The 13,108-nt window shown below is 42.6% G+C and overlaps 1 protein-coding gene across 3 annotated transcripts in view; it reads right to left on the bottom strand.

The window, feature by feature from the left end:
- The window catches only part of LOC109856291 (rho GTPase-activating protein 20-like), a 175,965-nt gene that overhangs the window by 78,558 nt on the left and 84,299 nt on the right, over positions 1-13,108 (bottom strand). Inside the window, exon 1 of one of the 3 annotated variants that reach the window (XM_020431391.1) lies at positions 9,453-10,707. The exons of the other annotated variants lie outside the window; for them this stretch is intronic. Coding sequence (XP_020286980.1) covers positions 9,453-9,764 — 312 coding nt within the window. The 5' untranslated portion in view covers positions 9,765-10,707. Of the gene's footprint in view, positions 1-9,452; positions 10,708-13,108 lie in introns of those variants that run through there. 3 annotated transcript variants of the gene reach the window in all.

The raw sequence follows: 13,108 nt of genomic DNA, 5'->3' as shown, positions 1-13,108 counted from the left end.
ATAAAGGTGCCCGAAAGCAGGTGCGTGAGTTGCAAGGTGCATCGGTCGCAAGCAGAAACGAGAAAGTATCATTATTAATGAGCACGGGAGATGCCTTACGGCTGACGTAGAAAGTTCGACGGTGATCTTTTGACCTCACGATTATACTAAAGTACGTATTAAAAATCGCATTTACATGGGATTTACACGAAAGGGTACGCGGTATATATTGTGTTTAACCTGTTTGCCTGCGCGATGCGTCAAACTAACTGTTTTGCACCATTAACAAACGAGAGAGAATATAAAAATGCAAATGCGCGCTCTCTAGAGAAGATAATTTCTCTTCAGACTTATTATTTTTAATTTCATAATACAAATTATAAAGTTTCACGATATTAAACATTCAATATAATTTCGTAAACATTATTTTTTACTTATTTTGTTTGTTAGTACCGCACGAAAAAAAATTATGTTGAATCAACAGCATCAGTTTAAGTGAAATATATTCTGTTGATGCAATATTATTGCACACAGCGGATAGATTAAGAATCTAGATATTAAATTAATCACATATGTATGCAATTGAATGAATTGTTTATTTTTGGTAACCTGTGACGTCGACTTTAATTGAAGCAACTCTATAATTTTTACTGTAAAAAATTAATTTGACAGATAAGTACTACTTGAAAAAAAAAAATATATATATATCCAGATTTATCATGCTCCCTTAACCACACAAACTCCGAAATGAAACGCGGCGACGAGTGGAACTCAAGTTACAGAACAAGAAATCGCCACAAATTTAATTACCGCGATTACCGTGGGCAAGATAGCGTAAGTCAGAATTTTCTCGACAGTTAATGACCAGCCTTGGACTAGGAAGTCGGACAAGTGAGGACGAAGCGTTTATTTCCTCGGCGGAACATAAACGCAACATAATCCTCTGTGAACTGCTGCACGGCCTTGCGTACGTTTGTCGTCGTATTTTCGCCACATACCGGTAAAAAGCCGCAAACGGGAGTGCAATTAAGCGCTATTATAGTAACACAATGCGGACTGCGCTCTGAAATTGCGCTCAATTAGTTTGATAGACTTTGGCAAACAGGTGCGCCCGGTGCGCGATAAGTCGTCGCGCCGTTTATATGCAATAACAATTCTAACAAACGTTGCTTTTGAATCGAGTGTCTGTGATTCACGCGAGATCGACGCGCAACATATTGCGCGTTAATGCGCGAGAACAAAAAAAAAAAACCTGTTATCTGAACAAGCATCAGTCGTTCCAAGAAATGTCAATGGAAATGTACATCGGATTTATTTGTTGAATCTTGTACGCACAATATCTCGATGTTGTTGCAGCGTTTAAAAGAATGAACGCAGTTTGAAAACAAAGAGCATCTTGAGTATCTTTTTGTATACGTACAGCTTATATTTTCGAATTTTTCGGCTTATATTTTTTCTTGACTCGAATCGCAACAAGTCTGGAAATCCTCTCTTTTGCATTCTCAAATCCTAAATTCGGACTTGTTTCTCTTTCTCAATAATCAATCATTTTTACAAGCCTGTGAGATATTAGCGAAAAATAATTATTTCGATGCGTCACGTTTGTTTCGAGTTTCATTCATAAAACCGTAGCGTAACTGTGTCGTAAATCGACACAAAAAAAATTGCGCGTTCGTATTTACAAGTGTGTAAATCACACAATTGTCCGTGGATGATTGTTTCAACTGTACAAGGCGAAAGACGCTGAAATGACGTGTTTCGGGAGGAAATTGGATATAATTAAGAATAAACGAGCGATTTAAAAACAAAATAAATGATAAATGTCGAACTACAAGTGCATTCGACGTACACGAAGACGAGAGAGATTTACAATCTCTGAAATTATCCCGTAAGAGATATCATATCGCGACCAGATCTCGTAGTAAAGCTCGGCGCTAATTGACGCGCTGTCGAGCAATTTCGAATACCGCAACAAACTAGAATAGCAAATCGACCCGGTCGGAACTTCCTGTTGACGCCAATTTAGCGTCTTTTTCTTCTCACCTCGTTCAATTCCATTGTCTCATTTTTTCACGTCTCCGCGCTCGCAAATGTCACCGCGTTCGCGAATAGAAATACCGCGCGAGAGGAATTGTCTAGCGCACGTTCTAGGAAGGATCAAGGACGTTGCAGGAGAAATTCGTTTTGAACAAAGAGAGAAGGACAAAAGAATGCTATGGCCGAATCGTTTTGTTATTCGGACGTTCTGCATATATGCTCGGGCCACATTGAAAACAAGATTTTATCAAATCCATGTTGCATGACTTCAAATCGGACGAACAAAACATGTTGACGAGCGGAATTTCGGAGTCCGAGAACGAAAATAAAATCAGCAAAAAATGATCGCCGCACGTTTCGCATTCTATCTGTTGCTTCGAACGCGGGAGACATTTGTGTAAACTAAAAAAAAACAAACAATAAAAAAAAAAAAAATTTATATACTTGCACCATAATAGGGTGTTCTCTGCTCGACCGTTGAATCGAAGAATCATCGTTTTGTTTTCTTTTCGCGAGCTGGGAGCGCGGAATCGTCTGAAATCTTGTCGCGTCGCGAATGTCAAGGACGGCGAGCGTCATAACTCCCTCGTTCCGAGGATTTCAAAAGGGATCGTGAAAAAAAGCGAGACGCGCGAGTCGCTCTTCTGCGTAGCCGAAGACCGTGCCTCGTAAAGAACGAGAGCTTATGCGTCGGACACCCCTGCCGCGATTTTCATATTCACAATTAGCATTTCTTCCTGCCCTGTCCGTCCTTTCAAGCCGCGATGAACAATGGGCCGGTGAAGAAACTGACATCTATGGACACGCGAATCCCGCCGAAATCCCGCGCGCATCGATTTGCTCCACCGTGAAGGGAGAAAAGAGGATTCTTCTCGTCCCGACATTAAATTATTATAATGAGTTATGGCGACCTGTCCAACCAACAGTGTGTCGGCCGCTGCTAATGAATACACGCCGAATTAAGTCGCTCGATGACTTAAATCTCGACATTTAAACCCGCGCCGCCAAACAACAACTTGTGACTTCGAGTTAAAGATGCGCAGACGTTTGACATTTATCACGTATAAGTATGCTATGGTGTGGTTTGTATAAAAAAATTTTTATTTATCACACAAGACATTTTATTAAAAATGTCTTGTGTGATTTAATTTCAAAATATATTCGATGCTGCGTAACTGCAGCAAAATATTTCTAATTCTGACGTTTTGTAAGTGTCAAACACAAAAAGGCGAAATGTCATGTCTTCCGTTTGTTTTGTTCGAAAAAAAAAATAAAAAAAAAATAGAGATATGACAAACGCACCGCGTGAGAACGACAAAATTGGCAGTGTGTGTCTACTACAGTAGCTCTCACGACACAGAAAGGCGGGACGTTCTTCTTTAACGGATTCCACGTAATCACGGTCGTCGAATCTCCGAACAGACGAGCGTAGCGTTTTTACCTATACGGACGTCGGAGAGATGACGTCTCATACGTTCGCGATCGGTGTCAGATCCACGTTCCTCACGGCAGCAGCCGTAGAGAAACTGGACGAACGCGGTTTGATTCAGAGTCTCGGAATGTTCGTGCAGACAACAGTCCGTAGGAAATCCTCGGTTCACCAATGCTCCCCTTATAAGGCCGCTTTGCGACGCATATATGGGTTTTTAGTCGTCTATCGAAACGCGTTGTTCGCGCTTGCCGAACGCGCGAATTAATTTTTCGCTTGTTATCATTCGCGCGGAGAGACTTGCTGTCATATCGCACGTTTTTTTTTTTTTTTGAGTTTACTCACAATTAAAAATTCACACGTTAATTGACATGTTTGTTGTGTATGAAATTTCTAGCCGCAAATTTTACACTCTGCTAAGAGCTTATCAATTAAAATAAGAGTTCTCACAAATTACGCGTTTTGGACGAGAATAATTCGTCCTTTGACAGTATCAAGGCCGGACGCAAAACCAAGAATGCTGGTACGAGGACTGCGGACGTTCAAGGATCTTGTAGCGGGTCGATCGTAAAACAACGAGCGAGAGCTCTGAAATAAGTTTCAGAAAAAAAGCCAACTATTCACCGGGCAATGTTCGGTGTTCGGGATTTGGCTACCGTGCTCCATCACTTGCGCGATCGTCGATGTTATCGTGCGCCGAAACAAGGCAGTGTGTAGGCAAACGCGTCGGGACTTCCTCGTGTCTCTCGCGCGCTCTCGCTCGCTGCGCCGCGATTTAACTAGCTGCACAGATCCTTATCTCGAGTGCAGTTGCAAGCGGTAGACAACGTTCTCTCACCCTTCTCTCTGTCCCTCTCGGCTCGTCCGAGAGAAGGGCAGGATCGTTAATAGTGAGTTTGCACGGAGGCCGGTAGCGAATCAAGTGGTAAAGTCACTCTCGTTACATCTCCCTTACACGTTCTTTTTGCGAAAGAGTTGCGCGTGTTTTATTCACTCAAACATTATACAAATGTTTTTGCGGATATTCCTTGTCTCTTTTTCCTGTGTAAATTTTTAGCACGGTTGAATCTACAAAAACAAAAACAAAAAAAAAACACGTGCGCGTTAATGCAATTTGAGAGAATTAAGCTATATTACCGCTACCGTACATAAAAGATTGCTGTTTAATGAGAACATCGATAACGGCTCGATAGAACGGCGAATGCTTCATTATTGCTCTTTACAAGAGTGAAATTGAGGTTAAGTGGAACATTAACGCGGTAGAGAAAAACAAGTGTGCGCCCGCAAGTAGACGTTTCTATTTGCTCTTGTTTTAATACACAACTTCCTTACTTGTTTCTTCTCACTTATTTCGATAAAAAAAAAAAAAATATTCGCGAAAAATTACTTTCCGTGCGGTGTACGCGATTATTTTTTAGACACGTTTATAAATTGATATATTTGCAGTCAAAACTTTTACGCAAATAAGCACAGAATTCGCACGGAATATAAATAGCGTGTAAATAACACGTCCACTTAATTCGCTTCACTATCGTGTAGAATCCCTACCGTAAGGACCGCGGGTCCGTGAGGGATCGCTAACGCGTTTGTCCGCCACACTTTTCCTTTTTTGATTCGCTCGCGAAATTAATGGCGCCTCGCAAGTACCCTTCTATGGGTGAAGGAGAAAAAAACCCGAGTCACGAGAAAGGCGGGGGAGGAGAAGGTAACGAGGAAGAGAGGCTTCGATGGAGGTGGTGATGGAGGATTCTGTAACACACTGGCCGGGTAGGGCGATGTCGTCGTTAAGAGTCGCTCGAATTACGAACATTTGGCAAGGTCCGCTTTTAATGGCGGCCTTAATGCCCCCTTCGGTCCCGTGTATGTGGCGCGTTCGTGTGTGTGAAGAAGCGCGCACAAAGCCGCGCGCTTCTTGGTGGGTCGTCGTTCAAATACTGAAGGTCGTTAAAGAGCCACGCAATTTCGTCGAATTACGAATTGCATCGCTCTCCGGCCGCGGCCGAGGACGACACTTAATGACCCCGCAGAGGCCGCTACGCAAGTTTGTGCATGGTCACGAGTGCACCACCGCGGCCGGCACTTGCACCGCAAAAAGCACGACGAACAGTTTTTTTTTTTTTTTTTTCAGCGCAAGAGAAATATGCAGCGCGCTCGAATATACGTAAACCGATTCTTGACGAACAAGTTTTTCTCTATCATCCGCGCGCACATTGGGCGAGGTTTAATTTTGCAAATTTAGTTACGTCAACAAATGATCTCTCTTTTTCTGTTACTAAGTGCAAATTTATTCAGAGTTTAGTGTTTCAAAAGAGAGGACACATACATGTGCAACACCGTGTGTCTGTACGAGCACAATGGTCCAACCACAAAAATATCTTTTCTACCTTATCTTTTTTTAGTGGTTGTAAACGTAGTGGTTATAAAAGAAGAAAATTACAGTTTTTCAGTAATATGTGCCATTTAACGACGAGAGCCTGGGTTTCTGGGTAAATTACTCGGTCAAATTACTACCGAGTAAATTACTAGACAGATTACTTCACTATTATGAATATTCGAGTAAAAATTTCCCGGAATCTAATGAGTTAATAACGACGCGGTCGGTTTTCGCGTTTCACTTCCACCGACTTCGAATAACCAAGTCCGACGGGCTACATTCGGTTTCCGCGGTACCAATCCAAAACGTGTGTGTGCGTGTAATTTCGGCGACGTAACGTGATTTCGCGTCCGTCGACAAGAACTACATGAGCGGGCTGTGCTTGTGTGCGCGCTCAATTTGCACGAATTACGAACACGGTTTGACGGTTCGTCGTATTACGCTCTCGGTGAAAGCCGACGATTTTACGGTGAGGTGAGTATTCGTACGTTCCCCGGGCTTTTGATCGCGCAAGAGCAAGGTTAGGAGGTAAAGGGTGGCAGCAAGCCCGAACAATTTATAGTAACACGTATTCGTGCCGCGTCGTGAAAGTCGACGGCGATAAAATATTACGCGGCGGAGAAAGAGAGAATCGCACACGATTCCGCATCACGCCGCTGTAAATCGATTATCGAGTAAGTCGCACACACACACATACGCGCGCAATTAACGCTTTGTAAAATAGAAAGTTAATATAACACAGAAAAACCATTTCGGACGGCGCCGAAATTACTCGGCAACTGTATTTGCTCTCGCGCGTTTATCCAATTAAAAGAAACTCACACCGAAGATATGTGTGAGGATCGTGAAATAGTAGCGCAAACAAAAGTGGATGTTACACAGACGGTTGTGTTAACAACTGACGAGCGCGAGGAGGTTGTTCGGTAGCATCATAAACAAGCCTGTTCTGTTAACATTGAGATTTTTAAAATAGATGTGAGCTCTCCGAAATTTACGCGCACAAATCATATCGATGTGTAAAACATTTTGTATATTATTTAATATTACATTTTTTTTCGACGAGCGTATCGTGTAACTATTTTTCTATGTTTATCCTGTTCTATCTGTGTGTACCCCGATTGCGTGAATTTTCAGTTTTCTTATTTCTTTTTGGTTTTTACGCGACACTAAAATACATATTATCAGTCATATTATCGCGCAGCAGATAACGTAAATTAACGATTGAACGTGATCAAACATATGTAAACGTATCGCATGTAATAAATGCGTGAAGACCGAGTGGTTCGGCAAGTGCTGGCGAGTATCATCGTTTCGCTCGATGACCTCGTCCGATGGTAAACAAACAATCGCAGGTGCCGACAACTGCGGCCAACTTTTTCTCGCCTCGTATCCGTTCCGTTTACGCGTCGATGCAAACACACGCTGGCTATATCAGTCACTTTTCCGTGATAGTAATAACAGATTTATAAATAGTAATATTCGAACGAACACAAATTCGAATCTCGCTCGTAAGCTGTTTCTTAATTCTCTCAAACATCTTTCGTTTTTAAGTAACGTGTCTCAATTTGTCGCGAGAAATAAAATAATTTGTGTAATTTGGTCTCGATGATTTCTTAAACGATTCGCCGGAGTAAATCTGAAATTTTTAACGCATTTCAAACAGTGTAAAAAAAAAACCGTGAAAACATTCGCGTTCGTAAAACCTTTTGTTTTTCTCACCTTTCTTTCTCGACGCAATTCCGAGACCGCTGTTTCTGAAATATGCTGGCGTTCTGTTTTTATGCGATTTGAGAATTTGCTCACGTTTGCGCGCTTTCAATTCAATGGTTTTCAAAAAGTGACCTGTACCACTTTCACAGCAAATCGTTTTGCGAACACATTAATGCGCGAATTCTTATGCCAATTCTTCCGAAGTAGAGTATATAAAATGCAAATTGAGCGTATAGGATATTATAATATGATCGAAAGAAGGAAATGCCGCAATATACGCCGCGCCACATAATCAACACGTGCGAATTTTGCACGCGAGCATTGATGTAAAAAAACGTGTGTTACGTTACGGGGCGTAATTATATAATCAGGTTACGGTACGCACGCACAATAGGCGAGCATTCTGGGCTCGGTTTAATTAAAAGTGAAGAATAAGTCGGATTACAAAAGAGAGACATCTGGCCTGAAAGAATATACTGGCCTGAGAAAATATCAAAATAAAAGAATTCTGATAATACACAAAAGCCTGTGATTTTTTTCCTTCTTTCAAAAGAGCAACTTTACTCGCGCAACATATATACTCTTGCTCCGTTAGATATGATCTGGAGATTGGTCCGAGATCAGAGATGATTAAGTAATTTCAAACATCAGACACAAGTCAGCACGTTGATTTAAACTGTTATCTATTACATAGTAGTTTTAGAAGAGCCAATTCGATAAGGCGGCATCAAAGTATCTTATTGTGTTTCTTTTTTCAAACGAACACTATGTGATTCCATCGAGAAGTAATTTCGCCTTTCAGCGCGCGATATTCTAAGCAACACATAAGCTAATCTAATTATCATAAATAAATTCTCTACCGTCTTTCGTGTTGCATCATCAACTTCTTCCTCGTAGCGATTGTAACGTCAGCGCGAGTTTCTCGCGCACTTCAAAAAGATTGTTAACAAGAAGACGATCGTGTATTTACAAAGCGCGCGTGTTTTTCTTTTTTTCTTGTTTCTCTCTCTCTCTCTTTTTCTTGTTCATGAAACTATCGTTTTTATTCTCAACCTATTCCGCGTAAGCGTGCAGAATGTGGTTGTCAGTTACGAATGCCTGGTACCTACTCTACCGGAACAGCAGATTACCCAATACATAAATTCATATAATAATTGACGTGTAAGATATAACCGACATTTTACAGACATGCGTCACGTTTTGACTCGCGAACACTTTCGATAGATAAGCGAAGTCGATTATACTACGGCAGAGGATTAAAAAAAAAAGGAAATAAGATCGCTAAGTGATTATTATATCCGCAGTGAAACTGATTCATTTTAAAGACATAGAAACTCACGTTCCATTGCGTATTAAGTAAGATTACGACTTTACTTAGGATAACTTTCAGGTTTAATTAATGATTTCTCCTACGTGTGCGCTTACACACGTGTACTCTCTAGCTGGTGTATAAGCTGTTTTTAATGTACAAATAATTCTCGTTCTCTCTCACACACACACACACGTACAAGACTATTTTCCGTATCATTTTCAAAATAAGAGAGATAATCATTAGAGTGTAAGTTGTATAAAACGATTTCATAGATAAAATCACTGAAAAGCATTAAAATCTGATTATTCACTACATAAATTTTCACACACTGATTTTATACTCTACTTATTTTATACTCCAGTAGTAGCACACATGTGTTACGTTTATTTTTCGCGATCAGAGAAATAAAATCTCATATCTTTTGCTCCAAAATTTCACTCGGCTAAATTTCGGAGCAAACCCGACATTGTATTTGTTTATTATTTATTTACAAGCAAGAAACAATTGTGAATGCTTTCAATTAAAATCAAGTTTAACCGACGCATTCAGCGAGTTCAGATTAAATATATATTGGATCTACACAATCTCTTAGAGACAGACTCCAGGCTTACCTCTTTCATGCCGTCGAGCCTGCCGAGACTCTTGGTGCCCCGTAGCGGAAAAGCGGTCTCGTGCCAACCGTTGCCGTTGCATATCTGCAAGTGGTCCGATTGCGAGGAGTGAAGACCGCGCGTTCTGCTCTTGCTCTTGCGCTTGTCCAGCAGATGCTTGGCCCTGGACTTCCTCACGGGCGCAGCCGGATCGTCCTCCGGATCGCTCTGCACCTCCCAGCGCGACGGCGATTTAAAGCGCCGGCGCGGACTCGTCGGCGAGGTCACCGGCGAGGTGAGCCTCTGCACGAGGGTGCCGAACATGGTCATCATTAATCGGTCTCGAGTCGGCGCGATCACACCAAACGTGCGTGTATATATGTGTACATACAACAGGGAAGTTCCTTCCGCTGCGCGCACCCTAATCGTCACGCATCGTCGCCGTCGTCGGCATCGGTGCAGCCGACGCCACCACTCCGACGTTGTGACAGTACGTCGCTCTTCTTTTCGTGACTGATATACTGAGAGCGCGCCGGGTTAATCTTCAATCAACAGGTAGTTCCGAGAACACACTTGAGGCTGCCGGCGATGATGCTACGGCGCCGCTTACGAATACGAATGGTATGCGACAGACAGGTTTTTATAAACAAGTATCGGTCGGGATATACGTCACACTTGAATCACAAGAAAAATCAGAAAGAGTAGGAATGTCCGCGAAACTGTTCGCGGGGGAGAGAGTTCACACGTAGGCGCGCGCAAAGGGTGGCGTCGCGATCGCCACACTACTTAATCATTATCGCGCGGCCCGCGTGATACTCCGATTCGCGCGCAGAGACAGATACGCGCGAGAAAACGTGCCGTTTCGTCGTCCGAAAGAGCGGTAGCGAACAAGCAGCAGCGGCCTCCCGCTCGTCGAGTCAGCTCGAAAGTCGGCACAGGTATTTGCCTCGAGGCACCGTGCAGCGCGCGGGGCTCTCTCGCAAACACACTCTGTGTATAGGTTGGTAAAGTCTTATAAACGCACGTTACCGCTCCGTTTCTCTGCGTACGTTGCTTCCGGAGAAACGACGGAACAACGGACGCTTGTGTTTATGCGTCTCTCTCTCTCTCTCTTTCCCTTTATCTTTCTCTCTCTCCTTTATGCCGTTTACAGGACGCGAGAAGAGTCACGCGATAATCACTAAAACGTCGGCGGACACGATGCGCGATTCACTAACGTGCGATGCACACGACCGGGCACACAAAACACCGATCGCTGTCTACGTGCGGAATTGAACTGGTTGGTGCGGCGAGACTGCCGCCGTCGACCAGTTAGCCTCGCTCGCGCGCCGAAGACGACCGAGTGCGAACGAAGACGCACGAAGCCGCGCGATCGGAGTTTGATGACGATACGTCGACGGGGCAGAAGGGAGCGCGCGGTTACCATGGCGTGCGCGATCGGGACCGATTCTCTCCCTTGGGCCCTCAACACACACACTGTGTTCGATGCTTGATCGTCCTCGTGAAGGAAGCCTCTTCTCTCCTCCCTCCCCATCTTTTGATATCGACGGCATGCACGAATGATCTTACGGTTTTTTTTTTCAAGAATGTAAAAACAAAAGAATCGGAAGCGCAAATAACGAGATAAAAAAGTTGATGGTATTTTGATTGTTTGACGCGTTCAAATGTTCACATTTTAAAGTATATATTTTGACGTGTAAAGATTAGGTTAGGTTTTTCTTATCATATATTATGTTGTATTATATAAAATATATAAGCAGTTTTTTTCTGATAGAAAACATTACATTCAATTTAAAATGCTGCCTAATGAAACGGCTCAGATTTGCGTACAAATCATTAGCGTTACAATTAAATTTTCTGTAAAAATATCTATATAGTATGATATAACTCTTTTTTTAAACGTAAGATTGCAACTCTAAACACACTCAAGTGTGATTGATGAAACATGCCCTTCCGTAACGGTCACGGTCATAGTAATAAAAGTTGATTCTTACTCCGGATTCCGGAATAAATTCCGGTTTCTAAGCGTCGATCAATTAATAGTACAGTTACTGGTTTGGTTACTTCGCGGTTAATAATCTCACGTATATATGACGGTAAATGTCAAAGACGGTGAACGAGAGTTTAATCGTGCGGAAACTCGGCATATAATTGCTAACGATACAATTTTCTGACTCTTATCAAGTCACTTATGTTAATTCAAATAGTAAACGCGAAAATGGAAAACCGTTTTGAATAGCAAACGAGAATATAAGTAGGACGTAGTTGATTTGTTATGTACGCGACACAGCAATGGACATTTGGGCGAATTTTTATATCGTAACGTTGTGCGATTATTATACAAATTTCATTGTTTCATCGTGAACGTCGCGTAATATTTAGAACAAAATAAAACGCATTCTATACATTAAAAACTTGATATTTTTCCAGAAAAGAATACGCGTATGAAATTTTCACATCTCGATATTTTTAAAACCCCGCAAATTGGATCTCGAGCGCATCAGAGAATATAAATATCATTTTAATTAATGTTTTTTTGCAAACCTCTTCAGATCCGAAAATTATCCCGTCACTCACGCGAAACTCGATGGCGCGCAGTTTTAAAATTCCTCCTATGTGGGACAAACATTTTGTATCAAACACAACAATTTACCTCCCCTTCGCCACTTGGCGTCTCCGCCAAGGCTCCTCGAAGTAATTAACGATCATCGATCCACGCGCCGGATTCGCCCTTTCATCCTCAAGGACATCGGAGGTGGAGCAGGGCGTGAATCCGCGTGCGCGCGGCGCGGCGTTTCTTATTACTCGAACGATATCATTAGAGTGAGAACTCGTCAAAACTTCAATTATTCCTGTTACTATATACGGCGAAACGAGGGGCTTGATTAATCGTGCCGGGACTCTGTGTGCGCGCGCGCGCTCGCGCGAGAGCACGCCGCGTGTGTCGTAATTATTAAGCGAACACGTAATTAGCGCGAATCACCTGATACCCCCGATTGCATCCCTTTCGCGCTTCTTTTTTCCCGGCGACAGCGCTTATGAGAAACTGAATTACGCGCCGCGAAGAATAATTTGTGATTCTCCGACGTTGCACAGCCACAGCGCCGCTTGTTCAAACACATTTTTCGTATGTCATTCTTCATCTTTCAGTTCTGTCTTTTCTTGATTACGATTAAGATAGCCGACACGTAGCCGGAAAAGTTTATGTAATTACGGAACTCGCGGTCTCTGTGTACAGGACAACCGTAACGAGCTACGTCTATTCTCATATTGACGCGAGAAAGAGAGAGAAAGAGATAATGCAACTATACGATGACGTCCATTTTGCACTCTTCAGCGCACGTGTAACGTAAAACTGCTTTGTCGCCTAGTGACTCATACGAGCATGAGATGATTCCTCTGTGTGCGCAAAAGATGCGTGCGTGCATGTGTGCATGTGTGTGCGATAGCCTGCTATTGAATACGGCGAATGAATCGCGCGCAACGTAATTACGTGAGATGATCGGTAATATTCTGACATAAGTACACGTGATTCGTATTAGTGAAGTATATATAAAGAAGAACGTAACCTCGAGTGGATTGTCTGTAATGACATGTATAGCGTAGCAGTCGTGTAAGCCGAGAAGCCGCAGAAGTATCGTTTGTTTCGAAGAAAATACGATCGAGTCGAGAATTGC

The sequence above is a fragment of the Pseudomyrmex gracilis genome, unplaced genomic scaffold (genome assembly GCF_002006095.1).
Source record: "Pseudomyrmex gracilis isolate BER0280 unplaced genomic scaffold, ASM200609v1 scaffold_113, whole genome shotgun sequence".
NCBI lineage: Eukaryota > Metazoa > Arthropoda > Insecta > Hymenoptera > Formicidae > Pseudomyrmex > Pseudomyrmex gracilis.
The sequence above is the reverse complement of the archived record's forward strand: the minus strand, read 5'-3'. Positions and strand labels throughout refer to the sequence as shown.